This window comes from Neolamprologus brichardi, chromosome 6, assembly GCF_056152115.1.
Source record: "Neolamprologus brichardi isolate AB-2024 chromosome 6, ASM5615211v1, whole genome shotgun sequence".
NCBI lineage: Eukaryota > Metazoa > Chordata > Actinopteri > Cichliformes > Cichlidae > Neolamprologus > Neolamprologus brichardi.
Window position 1 is genome coordinate 24,041,243 of NC_142109.1, and position 25,430 is coordinate 24,066,672.

The 25,430-nt window shown below is 39.7% G+C and overlaps 1 protein-coding gene across 5 annotated transcripts in view; it reads left to right on the plus strand.

Moving 5' to 3' along the window:
- Positions 1-25,430, plus strand: part of prkcaa (protein kinase C, alpha, a) — a 137,612-nt gene that overhangs the window by 37,872 nt on the left and 74,310 nt on the right. For all 5 annotated transcript variants that reach the window (XM_035906238.2, XM_006787517.3, XM_035906240.2 and 2 more), the window contains exon 3: positions 13,448-13,530. In XM_035906238.2, coding sequence (XP_035762131.1) covers positions 13,448-13,530 — 83 coding nt within the window. The remainder of the gene's footprint in view (positions 1-13,447; positions 13,531-25,430) is intronic.

A 25,430-nucleotide genomic window follows, 5' to 3' on the forward strand; every position in this document is an offset into this window, starting at 1 on the left:
CCTCTTCCTGCCACATGTAATTAGGGATCTGTGAGAGTTGATTAGGTGCTTTTAGACCGTCTGCCATTGACTTCTTACAGTCTGACCTCACAATTGCAGGTTGGATTTAAACCTCAAGACAGTGGCTAGAGGAGTTTTGTATGTATGAGTTTAGCCATTTTGCAGATCCACATCACAAAGGCATTATATTCATTTCTGTCTTACTCTGTGTGGCATTTGCATTACTGCACTTTTCCAACTGCTTCTTGGCTATAATTGCACAAAACACACACACACAAGCTGACTAATTAGATGGGCAGATGAATAGGAAGTCCTGTTGCCTATATATCTCCCATCCCAGCACACTGTTAATAATAACTCGGCACCAAAAGTGAACATGGTACCAAAGAGGAATATGATTCTAAATTAATATTGTCGGCTGAGAACAAAATAAAGACATTAAGAACAGATTCCAGCATTATCACCCTGAGTACTTTCCTAAGGGGGTTGGAAAAGGGAGTGCAGTGTAGTTTAGAAGTCATACTGAAATGCACTATAAATAATGTAAATGCATACGGTATAATAGATATGAATAAAACAGGAGTGCAGCTGCAGGAATTTATTGCAGTGATCAGGAATAGACCATTCTTACACACTAATCCTTATCTAACATTATGCATATGAAACCAAGAAGGAAAGTCATAATGAAAGCCCTTTAAAATGACAGATTAATCTTTATTAAAATGTTCTGCTTGCCCTTTGCAACTGTGTTTTTTTTTTCTTTCACCAACAATTTCTGTATTCATGCCCTGATTTTTGTCTGTGGGGTACAATTACACTTCAACAGTTTAAACATTTCATTGTGTAGTGACAGCCATGTCTTATAGATGCAGAAGTGTCCCTGTGTGTCACTCTGCTGAGTTGTCGTCCATTATGGAGGTTTAAATGTCAGTGCGCAGCAGTGAACTATTGATGCGGATAAAAATTGATTCCTTTATCATAAAGACTAAAGATGCATGTCAATAGAATCCTAAAAAGATGAATTGACTTTGTTTTCACAGATGTTTTTCTTGTTCCTTCATCTCATTGACATTTGTAGAGTTAACCAAAGCTTCTTCTTGGATCTCATTTTAGACATGTTTGAGGCTGGATAGCTAGGAGAATGCAGAGCGAATGGTTAGAAAAAAATATTTTGTTCTTCAATGTCAGGTTCTGCACAAGAATGCATTAGAAAACCAGGGGGTTAAAAGTAGTTAAAAATGGTATTTGCGTTGGTTTAATGCTAATCTAAGTCAGGATGAAAATATGCCATCCGTGGGTCCTTGTTAAAAATGTTCTTTAAAGTTTTGTGATGTATAACAAGAAATTTTGACCAAGTGAAAGGGCTTTGTTGACGTTAGGCATTTTGAGGCTTAGGCTGTCGTTTCAGCCAAATACAATTTCTTAAGGAAATCCTGCGTCCTTTGTGAAACCTTTTCACCCCTCAAAGCCATGTCTTGAAAAATGACAACAAACGTGTTGTTTTTATTAATAAAAACGCTTGCTTACTGCAACTAGCGGTGTCAGCTATTGCCTGCCAGGGTTTTGTTTTCTTTGCCCTGCATAGAGTTTAAAGGCCATTCTTTGGATTAACCCTATCAACATCCCATTAAGAGCCTACCCAAATCTCAGCCAGGGCAAGACTTCATGTGAGATCACTCACTGTCAACAGGATGCATGGTCTGATTTGAAGTATTCACCCAGCACCATTTTGATTTGGTTATTAAGGACCCAGAAATTCCAGCATAATGAACAACTAAGTGTCAAACAACTAAGGTATTTTTTTGCATTAGAGAAAACATAAACTTTGTACACATCTCAGAATTTTTCTTTGTCATTTTAATTGGCTACAAGTGCTTGGCAGTTTGAGCCTCAATGTAGAGTTTGTGAGATGCTAACGTCTGAGCTATAAGCTGTAGGGGAGCTGTAAATCACCCCAAACCCTGTGGGATTCCTGTGGGAACCACAACAAACATCCGTGTGAGATCCAAGTAAGAATAACTGGATGGAATGTGATTATAAACTGAAAATATGTGTCATGTTCTACCTCCAAATGATATCTCCACAGTATGGACTATGTAACAAGATACTTTTGAGGTGTGTGCAGTCTCTTACAATATTAATAAAAGTATATTTTTCCATCTGGTTAACCGTTAAGGAATATGGATGTTATAACCTTACATAATGCACCTCTTACAGTTGAGGATAATTGTTGGCGTGTAGAATCAACGTCTTCCAAATATCAGATGGTACAAACAAAATGCTGCATATGCTTGGCAGTGCAGTGGAAAAAGTGTCTAAATAAATCCAGCTGTGTCTATGTTCGTGTTAGCTCAGGGCTTGGAGCAGGAAGCAGGGCCCAGCTCTCTGATTCTACTGGGAGGAGAGCTAGGCTGATCCTACTCTGAACTGCAGGAATTTGTGTTTAAATTGGCATCTCTTGATCTGCTTTGAGCCTATGTGAGCCATTTGAGCCACACAGAAACTGGGCTCTGCATGAAGAGGTTCTCCCTTTGATTTTATTATGGGTTAAACTGAAGGAATTGTTTTTTCTATAGTGACAGTTCTAGAAAGAGTGTTTGTGTGTGTTTATGTGTGTGTGTGGTTGTGGGTGGGGGTCACGCTCCAAACGACCACTGTTTTCAATCTTTGGTCCCTGATAAAAGGAGTAAAATGCACTTCAGAATCGGTGAAATTGTCAATTGTCCATTAAAGAAGTAGCAAGAAGCAAACAGTTTGCAGCCCTGAACTTTATTTTTATTCCTCAGTAGGATGCTTCTGGATTTGTATTAACCACTGTTATGGGCAGCACTTTTAGTTGTCCGGCTCACTGGTTCAGTCCTGATTTTCAAGGCCAGCAAAGTGCATGCTGAACTTTTTCCAAAGTTTTAATTGTGCCTCAGAGAAAATAGAACAGCAACCAGTTCTGTTACATATACATTTAAATATAACTACACACTTGCAAATTGTGCATATTTTTACACTACCTTGCTGTTCAAGATAATTTTTTCCTTTGTTATTCTTCAGTGGCACGGTGGTTAGCACTGTTGCCGCACAGCAAGAAGGTCCTGAGTTCAATTCCACCATTAGGCTCGGGTCTTTCTGTGTGGAGTTTGCATGTTCTCCCCGTGTTTGTGTGGGTTTCCTCCGGGTACTCTGGCTTCCTCCCACTGTCCAAAGACATGCAGCTTGTGGGGATAGGTTAATTGGATAATCCAAATTGCCACTAGCTGTGAATGTGAGTGCGAATGGTTGTCTGTCCCTGTGTGTTGGCCCTGCGACAGACTGGCGACCTGTCCAGGGTGTACCCCGCCTCTCGCCCTATGACAGCTGGGATAGGCTCCAGCGCCCCCCGCGACCCTGAAAAGGATAAGCGGAAGCGAATGGATGGATGTTATTCTTCCTTGCACACCATTATCAGTACTGAGTGATCTTTTTCTTAAACACAAAGCATTGCTCTTCAAAACGAACTAGCCATGTGTGAAAAGACTTTCTTTACCTCAAAGGAGTCAGTCAGGCATTTATCAAAGGCCAGTTAGCAGAGAACAGTAGCAATTTGAGAAGAATCCTAAGTATGTCTTATATACACAAACACACACAGACGCACACACATGTACAAGCACACACACAGATTGTGGCACAACTGTAAGTGACAGCAACGCTGCAGTTGAGATTCATGCTGAACTGAAATGACTGCACATAGTTACCATAAGCCTTCGGCATGCTTATGTCATCATTTGATGATGTTTTCCTGCTGTGTTGACAGACCTTATCCTCTTTGTGATAACATCTTTGATCACATACAGATATATATTGATCACAAAGAGTAATAGGAATTCCTGTGCTGTACTGTACTGTACTGTACTTAAGCCAAACCTGAATAGACTGAGTTGGTTTGGGCATTGTGAATGTGAATAGCCAGATTGCTTTACATAGTTGATGTCCTATTATACAGAACATTTGATTGGACCGTGTTCTGATAATAAGCTGGAAGATCGCTCTCATGTTTAGTCTGAAGGATTCAATGTCCATATTTTCCAAGATGAATTAAAAATTTCTATTTTTCTGACCACAGATCAGTTTCCACTTTGCCACAGTCCATTTTCAATGGTAGATACCGGCCTCATGCTCACATATAGCTTCTTAATTGCATGATAGAGCTTTAACCTGCGTATGTGGCCGGAATGGATAACTGTGTTCGCTGACAGTGATCTCTGTTCTGGAGATGTTCCTGAGCCCATGCAGTGATTCAGTGCCTGAAGATCATTGACATCTAATACTGAGTTTCAGTTGGGGTGTTTTGTGAAATAAATATGCATTTATGAGATTAGCAAATAATTGCATTCTGCTTTTATTTATATTTCATAGCTTATCCCACCTTTTTTGGAATTATGGTCGTACCTAATGATTGTATAATAGTAATATATTTCTTTCCCCTCCCTCTGTTCCATAATTAATGCATTTATGTAATCATACACAACTAATGTCTCAGTTACTGGGCTTTCTGCATGAAACAGTCAGTTTTAAAATCCTCCTTGAAACAACACTGATGATCATTAGGGTAGTGCCCTGTTTACATTTAAACTATATAACCACAATATTGGCCTTTATCAACTGTGCGTGAAGTGTAAATATCACAGGGAAGCTTCAAACTTAAGCGTGTTGTTAACACATGTGCGACTGCCAAGTAGTGCACTAGGTTTAATGATAAATGTGTTCGCATGAATTTTCTTTCCTTGTAATGCTTTGTGATTACAAGGAAACAAACAGCAGCTCGTTACAGCAGCTGTGTAACGAGAACAAACTACAGTTTTATTTGACTTCTTTTATTTACATCCTTGAGTGGCATTTCCCATCTGTTTGATAAATGTGATCAAACGCATATCTGCCAAATTTAGGTATTGATTGCTTTTCACAGCAACATTTACTGGAGCTTTTGAATGAGTGGGGACCTGTGTGTGAAGGACAGCATTAGATGCAATCAGAAGAGGGTTTTGTAATAAGCTTTTGTAAATGGCTTGTACAATACAACCTCCTACTCTTTGCTTAAGAATTGAGTATTTTCAAAAGCTATTACTTAAAAAGCTTTTCTTAAGAAAAGGGTAATTAAGCCATATTCCACTGCTGCTGCTGCTGGTCAGGGCAAGGCTGTCTGAAATGATTAGTTTCATAAAAGCTGCTGTTCCATAGTATGCAGTAATATCTGGGTTTATTGGGAGCTGAACTAAAATCTGCTAAACCACCATGTGTTTAACTTACCTTGTAGACAGCAACTATTGAACTAACTAGTCTGATTCTTCTAGTCATCATTTTTCTTACCCACTTATCAGACTCACCGTTTTTTGGAAGTGGAGCCTATCCCGCCTTTTATTGGTTAAGAAGTGGTGCACATCCTGGACAGGCTGCCACTCTGTCAGGCTAACAGGCAGAGACAGATAAGCTTGTACACTCTCATTCACACCTACAGCTAATTTAAAATCACTGGTGGACTTAACAAGCATGTCTTCGCGCTGTGTGAAAAGAGCTGGAGCACACAAAGAAAACCCACACAGGCACAAAAAGTTTTAGCTGTCATGTAAAGAGATGCGCTGATATCCCGGCATCCATGGATATCGTCCGTGTCGACTATGTAAGACAGCATTTGCTGTTATAAGTTATTTAAGATATTTACCTGTCGCATCAATTTTAAATTGGCTAGATGTGCAAAACTGCATGATGATGAGCTAAAAGACTTTAAAACAGATCACAATGTGGAAGTAAATTTACTATCAGCTGAATTATTTTTGGTTTACAGGCATGTTGCACTTCTATCGACCCAGAATTTTACAACTGGTGGATCTTTAATAGTGTGCTAGTTTTTGTTTTCGGTCCTATTTGTAGTTATTTTGCAATATTTACATAAAAATGTAAGAAAATGTAGAAACCTGTCTGTGAGAACTTAATAATTTACTTGTATTTCACTGACAGCCAGCCAGTAAGGTATTCAATTAGAACTCAAAGGTCAAAACCGAGTAAGAGGCGAGTATTCACTGATGCTGCCATAAATTCACATTCAATGCAATTTACTTTGCTGTACAAAGCAGTACAAGGTTTATTGATTTATCAGGTAACTACTGTTTCCTGGTGTTCAGTGGATGACATTAAAGAGAATTAGAAAGGGATTTTAATCAGTGTCACTAATCTACAGTAGCTCTCCTTAACAGGTAGAACAATTGGGGTCCAAGTCGAATCAGGGGTAAATCACTGAAAGTCTGTGTTAATATTTTATATTTTCTTTCATGTTGTCACTTCACATGAGTAGCGATCCATTCTCCTCTGATGGATCTGCTATGTCTCGTATGACAGTGATGCACAATGCTGCCAATTGTAATGCAGACAGCTTACAGTTAGGATGATAGTGATAGTGTTGATGATGAAGCAGCCACTTGAGTGTTGTTGACGTTTAACATCACTTTATCATCCATAGTCAGTAGCTGTTTCGACCGCCAATACTTCAGGTAGAGAGTTTATTCATATCAATGTGTGACTATGATCTTCTTATGGCAGCTGATTCTGGTCTCCTCTCCATCCTTATTCTTCTTGATCTGAGTGCAGCCTTTGACACCAACTCTCATCCTATTCTCCTTTAGCAGATTAGCTTCTATTGGTCTCTCTCATACTCCATTAGCCTGGTTCAAATCATCCCTGTCTGACCGCACTCAGTTCATTCAATTAAAATCCTTCACTTCTCAGCCTTCTCCTCTATCTACTGGGGTGCCCCAGGGATCTGTCCTCGGGCCCCTCCTTTTCATCATTTACCTTCTTCCACTTGGACATATTTTTCGTAAATATAACATTCAGTTCCACTGCTATGCCGATGACACCCAGCTTTACCTCTCTACCAAACCCGATTCTACTCTTCCTCCACCCTCCCTCACCCTCTGCTTAGCTGAACTCAATTCCTGGTTCTCCTCCAACTTCCTTAAACTCAACAGCGATACATCAGAACCTCTCCTGGTCGGCACCAAGCGATTGAATCAGAATTAACACTTTCTCTCTCACTACAGCTGGCCCCTATCTCTCCCTCTGTGAAAAGCTTGGGTGTCATTCTTGATAGCACATTATCTTTTAATTCACATACCAATAATGTTACACGTGCAGCATATTTTCAACTCCGTAATATCAATCGCCTCCGCCCTTTCCTCACTCCTCATGCCACTGCCATTCTCGTCCATAATCTTGTTATCTCTCGAATTGATTACTGTAACTCACTATTATTTGGCCTTACACAAAAATCCATTAACAAGCTCCAACGTGTCCAGAATTCTGCTGCCCGTATTATTACTAGGACTTCCTCTACCCACCACATCTCCCCAATCCTGAAGCAGCTTCACTGGCTCCCGGTTAAATTTCGCATTCATTTTAAAATAATCCTTTATACATTTAAGGCTATTCATTCTCTCTCTCCACCATACCTCTCCAATTTAGTACAGATGAACTTCCCATCCCGGTGCCTCAGATCTTCATCTTCTCTTTCTCTCTCTGTTCTTTCTGCTCGTCTGATTACAATGGGGGGCAGGGCTTTTAGTTGCTTTGCCCCTCGACTTTGGAATTCCTTACCCCCTGACCTCAGAAATATTAGTTCATTCCCTCTTTTTAAGTCCACCCTCAAAACTCATCTGTTTAAAATAGCTTACGTTTAAACCTCTGTATGCTCTTAACATTTATCTGTTATTCTTATTATTGTGTATATTTCCAGTTTTTGTGTTTTTATCTGTTGTACAGTGTCCTTGGGTGCTTTGAAAGGTGCTATTTTTAAATAAAATGTATTATTATTATTATTATTATTACTACTTAATTACTGTGGTCAGGAAACTTTGAAATGAAGGTCAAAATGTATAAAAGCGGACACCCCCGCCCCAAAACGAACCCCCAGTTATTTAGGGTATTATCTTACCTTTAGTATCAACACAATTTAATTTCATTTTAGGGTTATGGTTATGGTTAGGGTTAGACATAGGTGTATGTCACAACAGCCTTTTTAAAGTAACTCCGAGGTCCTTTTTGAACATAAAATTGTGACTTTGAAAGGATGACCCAGTTTTCTGCTGGGACTCTATTACATAGATGTATTAGTTTTGAAGTATAGTGATACCGTGCTATCCTTTAGTTGTTGTGCCGTGTTAGGATGAGTCTTCTAGTAGGTACTAGACTCATTGAAAACAAATATCTATAAGCACAGTACTTCTTTTTTTTGTTTGTTTGTTTCTATTTGTAGCAAATAATGCAATCCTAGATTTCCGCTATCACACCTATCCATGTGGTAACACGGTTTATTCTGCTCCACGCTCACTAGAATAAAATATTGCTGGCAGAAACACTGTATTTTTAGGTGAAAATATATAAGTTCCTGCCAGTTTGGATTAATTTATTTCCTTGGTGTTTCAGTACTCTGGATGAACCAGAGACAATATTTGTCAGCTGTACTTCCTTACCCGTTACATAATGCCTATTGCTCCCTGTGAGACCTCTCTATTCTCGAGGGGCAACATTATGGAGCCATATTGCTCAGTGTTTTTGTCAGACACTCAATTGTCAAACTGAGAGGAAAGGCGTGTATAATTACATCACACAGTGAATAAAATCTCAATCCAACTCAATTTGATCTATACCGTTTGTCTTTTCCAGGTGTAAATTGTTCCTTTTTAATGATAAATCTGATTGTCACAGAGTTATTGTTCAGTGAAAGTAGTTCTGCTGTTCCGAATGGGAAAAAATGTAAAAGAATAGAAATAATAAATGCTTCCCAGTCTAGGAAGAGAGGCCTTTGTCAAGGCCACCGGTGGGCGGCATGGCGTCCTGATAATTAGATCTAAAAGCTCCGGGTTACTTTGTTTTTGCGAGGTGCCTTGGAATTGGAATCGCATCCACATAGCCAAAACCCAGTAAATTTAATCGTTGCCTCCATCTTATTTCCTGCCCGCATTCACAAAAACTTCAGGAAATTGCTACTATGAACTTGTGACCTGAGAACGATTTGGAATAAATTGATTTTCCAGAGTGGGAATAGGAGCATATCTCAGCTATGTTCTCTTTTGGGAAAAAGTAGTAATTTAAAAACCTCTATTACACTTAGAGAATGAACAATCCTTTCCAGAGAGTGAGGAAATTTTTAGGTCAGAGGAAGACAAAACTCTAACAAATGTCATTAAATCTTCACAACTGAGCTGCTTTTTTGGATCAGTCCATGATATCTTACATCGTGCCGGATTTGGAAAAGTCTCACATGGCATACCTTCACGTAACCAACTGTTTGATCCTTAATTGCCTAATATTAAATTGCCCCTCCTAGAGGTTGATATTTTGATCTAAATATCTAGCAGTTTTGCTAATTGCAGTGGTATATATAAACCTATAAAGTAGTTGCCAGTTTCGACCACCCTGTTATAAAGACTTTGCATCATTTATCCCCTCTACTTACTGACCCACTTACATAATGCTAATCCATCCCCGGGAGACCTTTTAGTTACTTTAGTAACTATCAAGTAGCTATCTTGGTGCCCTAATGGAAACAAGCTGCAGCAGTGGCAATCAGAGATGATGTATGTGATAAATCTCTTAAGTGTTGCTTCAGAGAAATGCCGCTGGGAAAACTGATCAGAAGCACCTCCGCTCTAATGAGAACACCAGATGATACTGAGTTTCGATGTTCTTAATCTTTGCCTCGTTTCTTTTTTTCTCCTTTGCCTCATTTCTGCTAAACTAATTGCCTGCCACCTCTGTTGCTCAAATTTACACCATCGCCTTTTTCCTTCCCTTCATGTCGACATGCAAGCCCCATTATAGAAATCTCAGAAAAAAGCAATTGGTTTGTATGTTGCAGACAACAGCTTTCTTTGCCACGAATAAAAAAATTGACCAGTTTGATCCAAACAATTTAACTTAAACAAGTTTACTGATGTAGGAATCTGAAAATGATGCATCACTGGAGTGCCAAAATAAAGCGGACGAAAGGTACTAGCACATATGTTTTGCATTTTCTTTATTGCAAGAGTCATAATTAAACACAAGAAGAAGAAGAAGAAATGAAATGATGAAATGCATGCAAAATATGCAGTGCTGATGCAGAGGAACTCGTTGCTCTGGTCTAATCCGTTCAGTGTTTTTGAAAGAGTACCTTTTAACTCGAGCCATAATCTCATGTTAATTCTAAAGCAGTAGTTTTGGTGCCTAAACCAAACAACAAAGGAGAACAGGACTAAACCACAACCGAAATTCAAACTTTAAAAATGTCGCTGTAGGAATTTAGACCCTATTTAAAATAATTTTTCAAAAGTTTTTTAGGTGAATTTGTGTTTTTGCCACCAGCTGCCCTCATTTGAGATGATATGGTCATTTAGGTGGGGGACTTGATAACTACAACGTAATGTCTTTCAACATAAATATACTACGTTATGAGTTAAATATGCTCAGCAACAGGATCAGCACTTATTTTGAATGAACAGACCAAAGAAAATTTGGCGTTTGGTGAATGCTGGCTGCTAAAAGAACAAACAAACTACAACCTTTAAAGAAAGTCCAGTGTTACTGGAAGAATAAAACACAAGACTGGGTTAAGGAGTAGTTGCTGTAACATTCTGTCGACATTTAGTGTTCGTAGGGTGAACTTAAGGGACTTTGTCCTATCAGCTATTTACCTCAGGATGAATTATGGAGGTCCTAAATCACTGACCTGTCTGATTTGTGGGTTGGCTGTGGTGTGAGTTATGGGTCATGGTTTCATGTTGGCTATTGACTGTACTGACTGATAGCTCCTAGGAGACAGGGGTCAGAAGGTGTCAAGTTGTGGTAGTGTGATATATCTGTGTGCGGGCAGCTGTATTGATTTGCCTTCATTAAAGCACATGTGAATACCATCATGTTTTCAGCATAACACTTTCTTTATTGTTTAGTACAGTGTATATAGAAAAAATGCAGTAGAGAAAGTGATTTGTGACCATATTACTTTAATTAAAACCAGTTTTACCTGGTATCTAGGCAAAACTGAAAACAAAACTCTTGGTATTGACACAAGCAGTCTCTGTGACACTGTTTGGTTTGGGTGTCTGCCACCCACATTCCAAATATCGACAAAGAAAATACCATATGAAATGTAATGACGGCTATGATGACAGACAGTGACAATCCAGAATGTCAGAAGGTTTTCTATCTCACAAGCAGACAAGTTGAAATTCTGTTTGTGCACAAAGCACAGAAACAGTTTAGCAAGTCTTAGTGGTACTTTTATTTTCTTGAGTTTAATTTCAAGTCCATTGTATTGACTGTTCGGGAATTACAGCGATTGTTATGTATAGTCCCAATTTTCGGAGGCTCAAAGTTAATTGAACAATCAACTGACAAACATTTGTATTTCACGATGAGGCCTGTTTCCTTCTTATTTCCTGACGAACTAGGTAGATAAAATATTTGGAATTGATTGCAAGTGTTAAACTTGCATTTCACATCTTTTTATTGGAACTCTCAATATAGATGTCTAAAGAGATGTCAATGCAAATGAAGGAGACGATCATTAGGCTGGAAAAACAAACAAACAAATACATGTACGGGAGAACCAAGATCCGAACATTCCCAAGGAGGTTGGCATATCATTGTCAAAGTCTACAATCAGGAAAGGACTTCTTGATTGTAAATACAGAGGGTTTACAGTAAGGTGCAAACCACTGGTTACATTAAAGAACAAGAAGCCCCGATAAAACATCTGAAAGAGCCTGCATAGCTCCGGGAAAACAAGCCTTTGGGAATACAAAACCAAGATTGCCTTTTGCCAGAATAATGGAAAGAGAGAAGTAATGGAGAAGGAGAGAAACAGCTTTGATCTGAAGCATACCACATCTTCTGTCAATTATGGTAATGGCATGGGGATGTATGGCTCCCAGTGGAACCAGGTCACTAGTGTTTATTGATTATTCAACTGCCGATAGAAGTTGAAGGATGAATTCTGAAATGTACTCTCTGCTCAGATTCAGCCAAGTACTGCAAAACTAATTGGGCAACGCTTTGCAGTGCAAATGGATACAGACCCAAAGCAAACGGCAAAACGAACATGAGAGTTTCTGATGGCAGTTGCTGGAGACAAAACTGAAAGTTGCTGCTGAAATAAGCAGCAGCTTTAGTGAAGACCTTGCGGAGCATCACAAGGGTGATGATCTCTTCTTGACTGAAGTCATTTGCAGTCAAGCAATAATCATATTTAAACTGATGTTGATTTCTTGTATTATAAGTCTCTGTCAATGCAAGATTATGTATAAAAGTGGCTGTAAGTCATTGAAACCCCTTGAAATAAAGCTTAAAGTCTGCACTTAAAAACCTCCTGGGGTGGTGTACAGATGTATGCTTAGCTATGGGGATGATCACAGCTCATTTTTAACACTCAGTCATGTGTTCCTTGTTTCTGGGTAGAGCTGTTTGACAGGGATGTAGTTAAATAACGAGAGGTGAGAGGTGGGTGTGCATGAGGGAAAGATAGGACCCAATTCACATTACTTTGCTGAACAGCTGAAAGATTAAAAAAGTGAAACTGAAAAACAGGCCGTGTCTCTGAAAACGCATCACATCATTGATTTCTCATAAATCACTAATGGAGTCTGCGCAGGGATTTTCAGCGTGAAGTGAAGACTATTGAAAACCACCAATTCAGATGCTTTCATCTCATTCTGTAAGCAGTAGCCTTGAAAACACTAAGTACTAGGAAGAAAAAGAGGGGCTCGCTTGTGTTTAGAAAGGAGAGAGAAGCAGAAATAACATTTATCTAGACACATTTATTTTTAACAAGAGGCAGCCTCGACATCTATTGACATAATGTGCAGTTTTTGTCAATTGTGCTAGCCAGTTTGCACAATTAGACCCTCCCCAGCCTGTCTCTTTTTTCTGTTTCCCAATTTCTAAGCACCAGAAACAGGCACCGCTCTCCACGTTGAGTCGGTTGCTTACTTGGCTGCGTACTACAGTGCACTCGGTGACCTGGCTTTTATACCGAGAAAGTGACTCTGACAGCGTGTAGGCAGATACATTCAAGTGTGTGAGTCTGGATGTGTATTCTGTGGATACATGTTAAACAGTTTTGTCAGCATGTGAATCTGTTTGCCTTCGGTGTGCTTCATGTGCATATTATAAAGTGTGAGTTTGTGTACGTGGTGTCTGCCTTAGCTCCGGTCATATCAGTGAGGAGGTGGCACTGTACTGTCCAATAAGAGCAGTCAGCCTGCAGGCAGGATTGGCCATCTGGACACATGATAGGGAGCCTAGCCCAGACATCAGTCTTTCTTCAATTCCTCTTAGTATTATCTGAACTCCATCTCTTTTTGCTGCCTGTATATCCATTAATAATAAAACACTGTATTTTAACATCACCCTTTCTCTCCTTTCTCTCTCTCCCCCCCATCTCCCACAGTTTGCTGTTTTGTGGTCCACAAGAGATGCCATGAATTTGTCACGTTCTCCTGCCCGGGGGCAGATAAGGGGCCCGATACAGATGTAAGTAACCCAGCCCAGCTGTTGCCTCTTACATCTTTGTTGACGAGGAAGTGCTTTTCTCGTCATTAAACTGAAGTACGTGCCACCGATATGCAGTTGCACCAACCAGACCTCGCTCTTTCCCGAACAGTGTCGCTCTTTGACAGCTGTAGTGCTCCCATGTTTCCTTATCGTGTTATGAAGCAGCTGTCTGTAAAGGGGGAAATGAAAAATTAAACTGACATTTCTTCTGACAAGTATCACTTTCCAAGCATCTTGAGCTACAAAGATACTCCAGATGTTTAAAAATGAAATAAAATCCTGCCTTCTATAGAGTAATGTTGATAGCTACATATGTAAATATTGATCTCAGAAATGTGGTGATTATGGTGGAAAATTGTTAAGACTGATTATACATGTCTTAGTGGAGAGATGGAAAGCCGTTCTAGTGCCACTTCTAGTATCTGCCCATTTCTCCGAGAGAGAAATGACTTCAAAACATGGCAGGAGAATGGCCCCCACAGCACACCAGAACCACTGGATTCCCTCAGGATAAAGGGTTTGTTTATTTCCTTGAATGTGTCACCATCCTTTATATAGTTGCATTAATAAACAAATCTTATGGTTATCTGAAGAAGCCCATTCAAATTTTAAGTCCTGTTGACTCAGTACTGAATTACTACAGCAGCAGGTGGCAAACTCATTCATTGTTTGTGTTGCCGTTGAATAACTGGTTGCCACCTTTAGTGAAAGTGACTAAAATATTTCTCTCAGTGATTTTCTCTCCCGAAACCCTTAAGGGAAACTTGACTTTATTGTCTCTCTGAAATAGTGCTGTGTACCAAATTTGATGCTTTTATGGCATCAGCTGATTTGCACCAGTATTTAAAAATGAATTGCCCCACCAGCATTACCCAATGAATCCAGTGTCAGTGAGGCAGTAAGGTTTGTCTAAGCTAACCTTACATTCAGCAGATTGTTGGAAACATTACTCAGAGATTTTGCTCCATTTTGATATGACAGCATAACATAGTTGCTGCAGATTTGTTGGCTGCACATCCATAATTTGAACCTCCTGTTCCACCACATGCCAACGGGGCTCTTTTGGATTGAGATTTGTTGACTGTGCGGGCCAGATGATCACAGTAATACCATTGTCACGTTTCAGAAACCAGTTTGTGATGATTTGAGCTTTGTGACATGGCGCGTTATATTACTGAGAGCAGCCATCAGAAAATGAACACACTCTGGTCATAAAAGGCGTGATCACCAACAGTACTAAGGTAGACTGTGGTGTTTAAACAATGCTCAGGTGGTGCTGAGGAGCTCAGAGTGTGTTGAGAAAATATGCCCAAGACCATTACACCAGAAGCAGCAGCCTGAATTATTTATACAAGGCAGAATGCTGTCGTGTTGCTTATGCCAAATTCTGACCCTACCACCTAGCTGTCACAACAGAAATGGCGACATTTTTCCAATCTATTGTTCTACTTTGGCCAGCTTGTGCAACTTGTAGCCTCAGTTTCCTGTTCTTAGTTGATAGGAGTGGCTCTCGGTGTGGTCTTCTACTGCTGACATCAACAAGCCATTTTCACCCAGAGAACTGCCTCACTGGATATTTTGTCCCCACACAGCCATCTCTAGGATATCTCTAGGATATGGCTGTGGGGGGAAAGACAGATCAGCAGTTTCTGAACAGACCCTGCTGAACCCAACAGCCATGCCAAGTTCAGAATCATTTAAATCACCTTTGTTCTCCAATTTTTTTTTCTGGACCATGTTTTCATGGCTAAATGCAGATGAGTTCCTGTCATCTGACTGACTGATGAATTTGCATTCATGAGCAGATGATCAGGTATACCTAATGAAATTGCTGCTGAGTTTATATGGAAAGTTGACAATGCTGTTGATTTGATTTCATTTACAATGAACTTCATAAAATAACTATTACAAAAATGTGATTAGGAACTAGTATCAAAAGCAATAGAAACCAATGCAATCTCCAAACATCTTTGAAAAACAGGTTGTGACTTTGTGTAGGACAGAGTTCAGAGACAACCCGACTGGCATACAAATGTTGCATTAATGATGACTGGGTCCTGATGTAGTTCACAGACAGATGGGCAATGTAGGATTGGTGGCTGTAATCAACACAACTACATCTGTCTTGGCAAAGCCAAGAGATGCACACAGTTCGAGCAGCTGTTTCTCTGTACCTGTCAAAATAAATCGTGACCGAAAAGAAAAACTAATCCTAGTGAGACACTGTGAAATTTAGTGAGCGTCCATGAAATTTGCCATTGTATAGGCAGTTTCGCTTCTTTTTGCATTTTGCATTATTAAACAACTTGGCATTTGTGCTTAAAGTTCTAGTTGAAATGGTTCATAAAGTGATCAATTCTGTAAATTAGTTTTTTGCCTGATAATTTTATCATTTTAACTTAGTAAATTAAAAAAGAGCTTTATTTTAAAATCCTATTTTTAATTGGCCCATCAAAATTTTGAGATGAATATCATCTCTTATATGACACATTAATGAGGTCTCCCACTGGCCTCTTTATCAGCTTCTAGTATCAGCTATCTGCCATCAACCACCGCTTGCTTGCTTGCATTTACATACCTGCTTGCCTACTGGACATTCATGACCTCCAAGTGTAGCAGCAGCATGGCCTGGCCCCTGTAACTAGAGATATGTCACACTGCCGTTCAAGATCATCTAGTCCACAGAGTGCTCTCTTTAAATAGAGCACTATGTGGAAGACATTGAAGCTGTAACTGTATGAAATAGTCTCAGGGTAAATCTCACTCATTTCTGTTTCATACATGTGTTACATAAAACTTCGGAGTGCTGCACTCCCTCCCCATTGGCAAAAGTGGGAACATAAAACTCCCTTTTAACAGGAAGAACCAGCTCAAGGAAGGGCAGCCATCTGCTGCGGCTGATTGGGGTGAGGGGAGGAAGACAGGACAAAAGACACACTCTGGAAGAAAGCCAGAGATTAATAACAACTCATGATTAAATGCAAAGTGGTGTATAAGCACATGGTGAGTGAAAAGAGTTGAGAGAATGAGAAAGACTCAGTGCATCATGGGAAGCCCCCAGCAGCCTACGCCTATTGCAGCAGGGCTTGCAAAATCGCTAGCCCAACGTCCCGGAGCTAGCGATATCTCCGGTCGGGCGACCAAAATCTATCTCAGTCTCAGTCAGGCTATATGATAACCCGATGGGCAGGGCTGAGATAGATTTTGGTCGTCCGAGTGGAGATATCGCTAGCTCCGGGACGTCGGGCTAGCGATTTTGCGAGCCCTGAGCAATAAGGGAGGATTCAGGGTCACCTGATCCAACCCTTGTAAGCTTTATTAAAAATAAAGTTTTAAGCCTGATCTTACAAGTAGAGAGGGTATCTGTTTTCCAAATCCAAACTGGGAGCTGCTTCTGCCGAAGATGGTCCTGAAAGGCTCTCCCTCCCATTCTACTTTTAAATATCCTGGGAACCACAAGTAAGCTTGCAGCCTGAGAGCGATGTGCTCTATTGGGCTGAAATGTAATATTTAATACAAGGTCTTTAAGGTAAGATGGATTCTGATTGTTCAAGGATAATGATTTTAAGTTTGATTCTGGATTTCTGAGAATGCTGCAGCATTTTGGATCAACCGAAGGAGTTTTTAGGACATCCTGGTAATAAGAAATTACAGTAGTCCAGCCTAGAAGTAATAAATCAATGAACTAGCTTTTCAGTGTCACTCTGGGACAGGATCCTTCAATTTCAGAGATATTGTGCAAATGCAAGAAAGCAGTCCTACGTAACTGTTGCACATTGAACAAAATATCCTGATCAAAAATTACTCCCAATATTCCTCACATGCTTTTACTTAAATGCCACTATATTTATCATAGTTACTCCTGCTCTTAAGGGAATTGTAAAAGATATTGTATACTTACCTAACAGAACGGCTCCTAAGAGGGGTCCTAATACACAGAAATCCACTGCAATAAAAGAATGTTTTAGTTAGAACACCGTGACTATGAAATATTCTGATCCGTTTGTTCATGCAGCGAAGTGCGTGACTCTGTAATTCTACAATTTCAGGAAAAAACATTACCACCAAAGACCAAATCCTTTAAAACTGCATGCTGTCTTTTCCCTTATCAGAATACTTGGTGCTTCTTTTTAATATACATTTCTGTGCACTTACAGTAGCACTACTGTTGCCAGGGGCAACCACACATATTACATGGCTTTCTGCCTCCCAGGCGTGCAATCCAGGAAGGCAATAACTCCCGTAGCCAGCAAATATCCCAAAGATCTGCTGTATCTAGGCTACCTGCGTTTTATGACTCACGTCTATGTTTTATAACTCCCTTCCTGGAAGAAACAAAGTGCGCACTAAGGTGCCCAACTAGTTCTTTTCAGTAGCAAACACGTTGTTAGTGTTTAGCCTTGAATTGATGGGGCAGTATAACCATGAATGCATTCCTCACAGCAACAGCTGCAGGGTGTGTTTTAAGGGTACGGCAGGCTGCAGATAGGATTATACTTACCATCAGCCAGGTAGAGTATTCAGATAATCTACTACAGTATAGCTAGTGGTATTATATGAGATTAAATTTGAGAGTTCTGTCTATAAAGTAATAACCAAAACTGAATTCACCTACCAGCTTGAAAGAGGTTAGCTAAAGAAGATTTGATTTCAGGCCACAGGCTTACTGATCAAATGACTAAATTAGTTCCAAGCTGATACTCGATTTGGTGTGGGCACAACACAGGACACCTTCATAGTTCAAGGGTTCATGTGTTGACCGATCGCAGTGTTTAGATTACAGTCATGGGGGCTTACATAATGTTGGGTAAGTGATTTCTACCGTCTGGTTAATTGGTGTATAATACACAAATGGAAAGTGGTGAGGTATCAGGTGTAGGCAAATTCCAGGCAGGTATCAATAAGACAGATTAAAGCACTTAGTTTAACTAAATGTTTCAGTATGACTGACTGGTGTAATTTTACCAGCAGCTCAAGTAATTTCCTTGCCTTACAAGACAAGACCATCAATAATGCAAGCGCTCTTCGTTTCACTACAGGGGCTCAGCAGATGAAACTGAGAGGTTGATGTTGCTGCATCATTGATGTCTACTTAACCAGTGCAGCACATATGACCCCGGGGCAATTTGTAAATCTTTTTGTGCTGATTGCCCCTCTTCTTACCTACACAGACACATGCATTTAGACACCTAGCCCCTTGGGGTAATTCAGTGCACAGATAGCTGTGACAGAGTAACATAGTTAGGCTGTAGCGCAGTGCCCTTTATGTCTCATTTGCTTGGAAACAGACAGAACTGACCTGAGGGTTACATTGCAGCCAGGCAGAGTGTTTTTTAAAAAAAAACATTTTACACGGAACCAACGATCCCGTGAGGGTCGAGAAGGAATGCACGTACATGATATCCCCCTGTTTCACTTTTAATTACCATACCTGTATAAAAAAATGTAAGTCACACAAGAATGTTTAGCTAGAAGGTGTTACCAGCCATTTGTTGGGTTTAATATGGCCTAATATTTAAAATGACAGATCACACAGGAGAAGATTTTGGTAGAATCAAGTGGGTGGGTGAAAAGAGGTGTTGTGGTTACAAGGCTTGGGACACACAATGTCTCATTACAAGGACTCTGCTTGGGAATTGAAAACAAGATTAAACTGGAGTGGAGCTAAATTGCATCATCTGTGCCACAGGCATCTTGGGTTGTCACAGGCAATGGAGCCTTTCATCTGTTTTTTTAGTCCATTTCCTTCCAGCAAGGGTGCTGGCCATCTCTTTTAGACAGGCCTATTCTGGCCCAGCAGTTGCCATTTCACCATTCAGCCAGCCACTGGGTGCAAAGATGTGAATCCATTGTAAATTCACTTAAACACATCTTCTGAGTGGCAGAGAGAGAGAAACTGTGGCCTAAAGGCGAGCTTGAGATGGAAATGTTGCAAAAATATCCAAACTGGCAGGAATACAAGTATTTGGAAGTTTAAAAAGCACATCTGTTGCTTCCCCTTCCAAGCAAAGAGTGACCCAAGGCTGGAAGTGGTGGATGTGCAACAAGTGAGCACAGAAACAGTATAGGAGCAATCAAATGCTGCATAGCAAGTGTAGATCAGATGGCTTGAATGCAGTTTGTCAAATCATAGCGGTGACTGTTATGTGGCATGGTTGAAGTGGCACAGTTGGGTATTTGTAGAAGCTTTTAGTGTGACAAATTAAAGCTGATGAGACTTTGCGCTGCCTCGGGTCACCTGTCTTCAATTGCAATCAAGCAGATACCTCAGACACACCACTCAGTATTAGAGAGAGACAGAGTCAGTCTGACCTGTCGCCACTGTCGTCACTCCCGACAACTGGTCAGACTGACACAGACTGGGATGGTGAAGGGTGGTAAGAGGGATTGCACAGGTCAGTGTAGCAGTGTTTAAGTTTCTAACATAGACCTTTCACTTTTAGATAAAACTGACCCTCCGAATTAGGATTGGACAAAGATTTGAACTTTAGGTGAAATATGTGATTAGCTTTGTTTGAAAGTCCCCAAAACAAATAAAAAAAAAAAATCAGTCTCCCACTCCTTACTGAACTGAATCCCAGCACATGTTTTTCATCACACGTCTCTGTGCAAACCTCGGCACATACACTGCTTCCAAAGGGACACGGTCACAAGGAAACTTGATGCTGATTAGTTGTGCTTACTGAACTGAATTTATTATGGTGTGTGGATGCTGACATGTCCTGCAGACCTCTTCGGGCTGCGCTGCTGTAGCAAAATGAGATTATTATAGACTCAAACATGCCTGCAAACACACAAGATGTGCAGATAAAGTCACACTGTCATAAATGCCAGATAGTATTATGTCTTTGGCCGGTTATTGGAGTGGGCACATGTGAGGAGAAGCATCACAGCTACTCATTTCCTTTCACAGGGAATAAGAGAATGTACTCTGCTCACACAGTGTGTCCAGTGAAGTTTGACCTCTCTTACCATGCTGTAGTCGTTACCATGGATCAGCCCCACGACTCGAGCGAGGTGTTCGGAAATGCTGCTGGCTGCGAAGTCACTCTCGGCTTGCAGATTGTAAACTTTGTCATCTGAAATTTGCACGACAGCCAGTAGCAATGAGACTGCAGCAGATGAGAAATCAGAGAAGTATCTGCCTGCAAAGACAAATCACTGTTGGACCATAATAGTTGAAACATTCAGAAACTAGTGGTCCAACATATATCAACAATACAGGATAGAGTTTACTCTGAAGGCAATTCAAACCCTCTGTTTAAGACTGTACAGTGAGAATTCATACTGCTGTAAAACCCCGTGGATTCCCATAATAGAATTGGAGGTACGAGGGTGTTGGAACCAATATGTAACCAACTCTCTAGGGAGCACGGGTTGGCAGGCAGAATTTAGGAGAGAGAAAAGATGGGTGGATAGAGAAACGGAAAAGAGATATGATATCTCTATAATAAAGCATACAGTACACCATGAAGCTCTGTGAAAATGCCAAGCCCACTCCAGGATTTGATTTTAAGGTCTGTTTGGAGTAATTTATTACTACATACTTCTCTATTTGAAAGATGCGCTGGATATATATCTGCTGGAGGATGCTTTGCTTCTTGCTGTCTTCTCCGCAGAATTTATTTTATTTAAAACAAACAAACAAAATAATTGCTGTTAAAAAAGGCAAAAGATCCTACATGATAAGGAATGGGTTATTATACTTGATTTAATTACATTGAAATGTGTGCCATGATTAAATTGTGTTCAACCAGCACGGTTTAATCCAGTTTTTCGAGCGTAGAGCAAATAGGCATGCTAAGATGCAGGATGCGTCTTTTCTGTATGCTGCTGGTGGTGCATTTAAAGGAGGCTGTTGATATGCAGTCCCTCACAGTGTTGACCATTTGCCATAGCTGAATGTTTGCTGGCTATGCCTTGGTGCGGGTTCTTTATCTGGTAGGACAGAGGCTCATAAACTTTGTCAGCTTGGACCTGAAAAGGAATTAAGTCTCCTGAGGGGATGCAAGCTAATATACACAAATATGTGGGCTTACAGAAACACTCACAAAATGTTATTCTCATTGATACTATAAGTATAAATAAAAGTTTTATTGTCCTCATAACTCAAAATGCTATTTAAACTTCAAGCTTTTCTTTCTGAACACAGCCATATACAGATTGTTCCGAGTTTCCATGGTCTTTGCTATGAGAGTTTATAGAGCTGAAGAGAGGATCTCAGCAGCTCTACAACTGCCTCTCACTCCAGATTTATGCATCAGAGACACTGCATAAAAAGTGAGTTGACATAATACTCTTTCAACACTGCACCGTGCGTGCCCTTTTATTTCAGACAAAAATTTTTTAACTTCGACATAAGCGTAGACATGTGGGAGGTTAATGTGAATCTGGTAGCGTTTGGTAAAGGTCAGATGTGACTGTCAGTGTGTGCAGATGCGTTCCAGATATTGGATATTCCTGCTAAGACATGATGCATGCCAGCAATCTAAATTCGTTAGATTTAGTAAGAGGAAGACACATTCAAACGCTTTGATTTGTATGATGTGAGTCACGTTATCGTTAGCCTTGTCTGCCGAATGCTCAAATAATAAGAGCTATTAAATTCTAGCTTCAAGGCTCTCAGATTGTCATCTGTGCAAAGAGTAAATAGCTTGAATGTTACACAGCAGCAAAAGGATACAAAGTGAGCAGCACTGTTTTTGTTACAGATCACAATAAAATATGTAAAAATAATGAAAAGAGGATTATGAATGTTTTCTTTCGCTGTATTTGTGTTGCTTAAGTGAAAACTCAAGAGCAAGTAAATGTATTACAGTTTGATTCTTGATGAAAGAAGATTAATCGAAAATCTGGTCTTTCAAGTAGGTACAATGTTTCTGTTAAGTTCAGTAATTCTTTGACACATAGTCTTAGCTGGAATTGTGTATTCTGCAGAGGTCCACAGATGACTTAAGTAAATGTTCTGAACCATGGAGTCACAGACCTAAATCTTAATATTCATCTGTTCAAAAATGCTAAGTGATTTAGGCGTGCCATATCTGGATTAAATGCCATCTGATGTGGTCATGTCTTAGATGATAATATCCATATGTTGGATCAGATATGAGTGTACTTATGTTTCTGCCAAATGTGGCTTAATTTTGTTCTTTTAAGATGAAGCACAAAGTTTATTTAATGTCTATTTCTCCAATGAGTACTGACTGCAAGTTTGTACAGTTGTAAGGAAAAAGAGACTTTAGGTTTGCATCCTAAGAAATATCAGTCAGTGCTTCCACTATTGAATGATGGGTGAAGTGATAGATGAGAGTCCCCTGGGCTGCCTGCTGATGGTATTTATAGTCTCCGGGATCCTAATGAACGGATCGGGAGTCTCTCATGTTAATGGTCTGTGACGTGCCTGTCTAAAAAGAGGTTTGATCTAGGGTTCGCTGGGGGGAGGTGGTGCAGAAGGGTGTAAGTCCTCAAGTGCATTTGAGCTAGGTGCTGTTGCATATCTTCCTATTGCAACATTGGTGAGGCATTGAATTTCCACTGTTGTGGGATAAACTGGGTCTAAACTCAGAAATCCTCTGTTGTCATCCGCTTGACCTTTCAACACAGGCAGCTGTCGATGAACTATTTCAAAGACTGATGCTTGACAGTGAATGCAGACTATTTGTCACAGCTCACACCTACACTGTTTTTCACACATCCTGCACACACACGCATACACAAACAGTAAGGAATGGTTAAAAGCAACTTTTATTTTCTGTGTGGTGAATTGAAGAGACATTTTAGCTGACGTATAACTGATGTTTGGGATAAGTCAAAGCATATGAACAAATGTCTGTGAAGGTTCTCAGTCATCCAAGTCATCGTAGTCTAAGGAGCTTGGAAAGAAAAGCGTCTGGACTTCTATAAGTTGCTTGAAGACGTTTCACCTCTCATCCGAGAAGCTCCTTCAGTTAATGGATGAGAGGTGAAACGTCTTCAAGCAACTTATAGAAGTCCAGACGCTTTTCTTTCCAAGCTCCTTAGACCACATGAACAAATAAAAACAAAAGAACGGGGCACGCAATTTTTCAAAGGGTGGTTAAATTTAACTGTTACCCTTTCTGGAGTTTTACTAACCTGCAAGTACAGTTTTTCTGTGTGTTCCCCTAGATCTGAGTTTCATGGGTGTATCTGTGTGAGGGATGCATGGAATCACAACTCACAGAATGTACATATTGGACGATATATTTATTAAGTCAAGTAGGACAAACACTCAGTTTATTAGTTATACCTTGCTAATACTTTACCTTATAGAAATTGAGACTCATCAAGTGTGATTCTGTGTGAATTGTATCCTCAGTTCACATCAGTGGTACAAGATGTGGTCTTCTACTGCTGTAGCCCATCTGCTTCATGATTCAATGTGTTCAGAGATGCTCTTCTGCATATCTCTGTGGTTATTTGAGTTACTGCTGCTGTTGTGTTGGTGTGAAGCAGTCTTGGTGTTCTTCCCTGACATCAACAAGCCATTTTCACCCAGAGAAATTGCCACTCACAGCATATTTTTTTCTTTTTCTCATCTTTCTCTGTAAACCGTAGAGATGGCTGTGGGGGAAAACCCTAATAGATCAGCAGTTTCTGAAATACTCAGACCAACTTGTCTGGCACTAACAACCACGCCAAGTTTAAAGTCACTTAAATCACTTTTGTTCCCCATTAAGCAATAGTATCGACCATGTCTACTGGGTTGTTGCCATCTGAATGGCTGATTACATCAGAAAAAGTGTATTTGCATATTCATTCTGGATTTCTCAATTTCGGTTAAGGAACACATATTATTATAAAATGTGAGAGCACAAATTATCATTCAAAGATTCCGTTTTTAGAGGTTATGACATATATATGTTCATAAAGGATCTTTAAAGTAGTAGATTTTTTGTAATAGAAATACATTATTTAGATACTAATATGTCTTTTAAATAAGAGCCTGTACAGGTATCGCACAGATTGTTATTCACCACATGCAAACCCAAGCATGCAAACTGTTTGCACTTTTTAATGAGATGTTCAGACATAACATATGTGAGAAAGTGACAGCTAACACGTTAAAGTAGCTGAACAGGAAGTTTATAGTGAAGCAACGGAAGAGATAATGTCTCATCCTTTGCCCTTTGCCTAACATTGAAATTTTTCTGTATTACCGTAGATAATATTTTTAGACTGTCTTCAAAGAGGTTGGTTTGTTTTTATAATAAAATTGTTTTTATTCCCTCTTTGCTATATATTTATTGAAGTTTTAATTTTATGACTCATTTTTATCATATTTTCCTGTCGGATTAATTGCAGATTTTATGCCACATTTGTACTGGTGTTTTAAATTTGTCTTTTCTTTTTGGGTTTTCACAGTTTTTCACTTTTTGGGTTTTCTTTAAGTCTCTTTAAGTTTCATTATTTTTTTCATTATTTTGAAGAAGAAAAAGAACATTTGGCCAACAGCATCTATCTAGAAGTCAAAGCTGTAAAGGTTTCCATAGGTGAACTTGTGGAGAGATCATTAACGGTTGTTTGCAGCTGCACACAACTGAGGTGTTGCTTGGTTGTCAGCTTTGTACATGCTTTCAACCACAAACATCCCCAGGTGAAAAATGTGAGTTGGCAGGGACCTGTTGTTGGGCTTCATGGTTAAAAACATTTTATAGTCTTGGCTTTCCTGCCACACGATACTGTGTTCCCTGCACTCACAGCTCTTTTGTTCTTTTTTATAAAGATGCTTTTTTTAAAGTTTAATTAACAAATAGTTTTAGTTAGGCTAATAAACAATTATGTTAAATAAAGGATATTACAGGTAATGATCAATAATAGTAATAATAATATTTTTATATCCTTATATAAAAATATTCTGC